We start from the raw sequence: 4,158 nt of genomic DNA, 5'->3' as shown, positions 1-4,158 counted from the left end.
AGTTCCCACATAAAGCCAAATACACAAGGTGGCGCATGCATCTAGAGTTCTTTTGCAGTGGCTAGAGGCCCTGGTGTGCCCATTGTCTCTCTCTCCCTCTTTGCCTTTCAAATAAATAATTGATAAATATTTAAAAAAAGAATGGAGACGCTTGCTAAAAGTTCCTACCCACAAACCCATTCATCATCCCTATATTCTCTGTTTGGTCACACCTTCCACAAACCACCTAGTCTCCCATTGTGGGTTGGTTGGTCCATGTGTCTGTCTTTCCCTTCTTCCCCCCACTCCCTCCTACTTTGAGGGGGGCATGCAGCCTGGGTTGGACACTTTGGGCAGGCTACTTTCCCATTTCTTTGTTGGCTCCCATTTCTGTACAACAGGATGACACCTAGGTGAGTGACCAGACTCTTCTGAGGACTAAATGGAATGAAGCAGATACAACAGACGGGCGGGCATTTTCTGGCCTCTCTGGGTTGACTGTGTGGGCCCTCATGAGGGACCCAATTTACTGCAACAGTCTGGAGATGCTGTAGGTCCGAGGTGAGGAGAGAGCAGGGAGTGGAGGGCTTCTAAGTCCTCGAAGCTCATTGGACTTGACAGCCTCTATCTTTAATTCTGTTTTCCTCTTGCACACACAGCAATCCCCTTTTCTTGTCTTCAAGAAATATTTTACTTATTTATAAGAGAAAGAAAATGGATGCGCCAGGGCCTCTAGCCTCTGTAACTGAACTCCAGACACATGCACCTGCTTATGTGAGTACTGGGGAATAGAACCTTGGTCCTTAGGCTTCACAGGCGCTAAGCCATCTCTCTAGCCCAGCAATCTCCTTCTCATTTGAAAATGTTCTGGGGAGACTCCTCATTCAAGAAGTATTCCTACCTGGGTAGTACCTATAGTTACACCTACTCCAGAGGCTGAGGCAGAAGAATCACGTGTTCCAGTTCAGCCTAGGTGACACATTGACACCCTCGCTACCACCAAAAAAAAAAAAAAAAAAAAAAAAAAAAAAGGATCAAGTCTTACTCCCTAAGAGAACATGGGTTTCATCTCTCTTGTCTACTTTCTTCTTCAGGAACTAATCCAGGCAGGTATGTTTTGGATCCGGCACCATTCCTAACAGGCCTTACTCTCTAATGGCATCTTAGAAGTTGAATGTGTTAGTCTATTAGAAGCCCCCAAAGGCTCCGTGATGTCCAGGGGCCCACGGAACCTGCCCAAGCATTCCCTTATATTGTTAAAACCTTGTATTATTGTCTCTGCCTGCAAGTTTCTTCTCTGGACCTGGAGAAACGAACATCTAAACTCCCTGGATCCATAGGAGTTCAGAAGGGGAATCACAGAAATGCTCAATTTGTATACAAAAAAAAAAAAAAAGTTTATTAAAAGTTCTGCCCTTACAAAGAGTCTATCAAAAAGTACAAATTTTAAATAAATGCATTACAAAAGAGGCAGTCAGCTATACCAACCACAGTTACAACTTTGAAGGCCTTGTAGAAAAGGAAGGGAGATTACTGAAGAGGTTACTGGAGCCCTAGGAAGAGGTGGGGTACACAGGGGTCTGGAGGCTCGGGGAGCGGGCCCTAGAGCTGCCACAGGGGCCCTGCTTCCGTCTCATTTTCCTTGGCAAGTGTAGCAAATTCTCAGTCTGAGGCAGAAAGACACAAGCTTCATTTATAAGGCACCACAGCTCATTCCAGTCCTGAGGCACATGGAGTAGTGGATGGTCAGGGGATCAAAGCCACAGGGCCCTGGGCGCTGATCATGCTTCAAGGCTGGTGCCGCCTTTGGGGTTGGTCACCGGTTAAATCAGGGTGGAACCGGTAGACTGCACAGGCACAGTCAGGCTTTAGATCGGATGTATGGCTTCACTAACACACTAGCCAGGCTCCGACACAGGAAGCATCCTCCCAACGGCCTATAAAACATTCCCCCAGTGGGAATAGCAGGTCTGTCCGGACTAGACCTGTCCTCTGAACCATTGTGGGCACCACCTCTAGACAAGGAACTCCTGAAGACAGTCTCTGCCATCTGGATATCCAGACATCTGGAGAAGCTCCAAGCCCCCAGGGCCAGGGTTTCTCTGAGCAGCATGGCAGAAGTTACCCTAAAAGCTGGTGGCCCGTGGTCACTGGTTACAGGCTGCCCTGGTAACATTAGGCAGTGGGTAGGCAAAGAGGGAGAAATCAAGTATATACTTAGGCAGCACATCCTGCAGCAGAGCCCGTGGGACACTGCACAAGTGGTAATGCAGGCTTTCAGGGCTGGCTGGCCGGTACCAGGCCTGTCGAGCTGGGAAGCGAACATGGGTTGGGGCCTGCACCCACTCCAGCACCTGGTTGGCATCAGCCTCCAGCCTCTCGTAGGAGCCTACGAAGTCATAGTGCACAGCGCAAGGCTGGCACAGATGGTACACTGGCATCCAATGCTCATTCATGTGCTCAGGATCCTCATCCACCAGGTATCTCAGGAATTCTGGGAAGGTGACATCGTCCCCTGCAGGGCTGGGTCCAGCTCCGGCCCGGTACCGCCTCACAATCTCAGCCCCATAGCGCTGCTGGTACTCCCGGATCTCTCCAAACTTGTTGCGGTAGGCGGAGAGGAGGCGCTCCAGGGGGTCGCGCACAAACAGGAACTTGAAGTAGTGCTGCAGGCGGTAGCGAATCTCCTCGGGCCGCAGGTCTGCCAGGAACACCAGATCACTCCGGTGGTCCATCTTGAGGCGGACATCCACGCTGTCCAGGACACCCGCCAGCACCTTCAGCACCCGCTTCCAGTTAGAGCAGGCCACTTTGGGGACGTAGCAGTAGAGGAAGTGATAGCGGTCACTTACGAGGATGTGGCGAAGCAGGGTGCGTCGCTGCCCCACGGGCAAGTCCCAGGGGTCCCGGGGCATGCCAGGTTGTCCACACACGGTCCTCAAGGTCCGGTTCCGAACGTCCCGCCGCACTTGCAAGTCCGGATCGCTGGCATCCAGAGGCTTGAAGGCTGCCCCGCGCCAGGCCGCGCCCTTGTGGCTGCTCGGGTTCAGGGGTAGGGGCTTCATCTCGGCGAGGATGCCCCGCTCGATCATGAGCAGCAGCCCGCTGGAGGCCACGATCACCGCGAACATCAGCATGGACGGCAGCAGCAGCGGCGCGCCCCCCAGGCCCGCCCGGGCCCGACCCAGCGGGGCCCGCCTCGGAGGCCGGCCCAAGGGCTCGACACCCTTGGCGACTGCCAGCGGGGTCAGCGGGCGCGGGAACATGGTGCCCCGATCTCGGCGCTGCGGGCGGGAGGCCCCGAGGAGGCAGCGCTGGCGGCAGGCTCCCGGCGGCGGCGGCGGCGGCGGTGGGCGGAGAGGGACCGGGGCCGGATGTCCCGCCCGGCCGGGCCAGGCGCGGGGGGCGGATCTACGCTGGGGGGGGGGGGGGGGGCGGGGAGAGGGGCGGGAGCCCGGCCCCAGGCCGCATTTGGAACCCCGCTTGGGAGAGGGCGCGGGAGCTTGGCCTGCACCCCGGCCTCGAGGACAAAAGCTTGCAGAAAGAAACGAGCTAGGCCGCGGTCATCGGTCATCGCTCGCCGTCTAGGAAGCTGGACCCGCACCCACCATCCCGCCACCACCTCTGTCCCCTTTCCTCCAACTGAAGGCAGGGCAAACACCTTGCGGGTGCAGACGCGGGGGACCCTATCCTGCCTCGAAGCAGGGTCTTCCCTAAGTAGCCGCCCTGACCTTCCTCGGCCAAGCAGGTCTCGGCCTCTCTCTCCAGCAAAGAGGAAAATAAGGCACTAGCTAATGTCTCCATGGTGACCCTTTAGTTTAGCAATAGCTGAGGACTAGAGTTTATCCACCGGTTAATGCAGCAGTGTCAAGTGGAATCTCCCCTCCTCTACATCTGAAGCGGTGGATTAGCAAGGATTCTTCGGGTAAGGATAAGTGCCTCACGACCAGCCGTGTAGCCAGCATACATTTTAGGATGAACTGGGGGCACATTACTGAGCCTCCTTGCCTGAAGGCAAATGTGTGCTGGATGGCGCTAAGCTGATGGTGTACAGGTAGTGCTCTGGGTGGCACCAAACAGGCAACCGAGCCCGGCAGCCACACTCCAGAACCAGCAAGGTTCTGAAGCACAGAGATAAAGAGTCCAGGCGCATTGAGGCTAAAGGACTTCTAAGATTTC

The 4,158-nt window shown here is 55.1% G+C and overlaps 1 protein-coding gene across 1 annotated transcript; it reads right to left on the bottom strand.

The window, feature by feature from the left end:
• Positions 1–1,369: 1,369 nt before the first annotated feature.
• On the bottom strand, positions 1,370–3,272 carry Chst14 (carbohydrate sulfotransferase 14). Its single transcript, XM_004660696.2, has one exon. It carries the CDS (start codon positions 3,243–3,245, stop codon positions 2,127–2,129), a length of 1,119 nt encoding a protein of 372 aa, XP_004660753.2. The 5' UTR covers positions 3,246–3,272; the 3' UTR covers positions 1,370–2,126.
• Positions 3,273–4,158: the final 886 nt, after the last annotated feature.

The sequence above is a fragment of the Jaculus jaculus genome, chromosome 8 (assembly GCF_020740685.1).
Source record: "Jaculus jaculus isolate mJacJac1 chromosome 8, mJacJac1.mat.Y.cur, whole genome shotgun sequence".
NCBI lineage: Eukaryota > Metazoa > Chordata > Mammalia > Rodentia > Dipodidae > Jaculus > Jaculus jaculus.
Note: the sequence above shows the minus strand (reverse complement) of the source record. Positions and strands in the feature narration are given on the sequence as shown.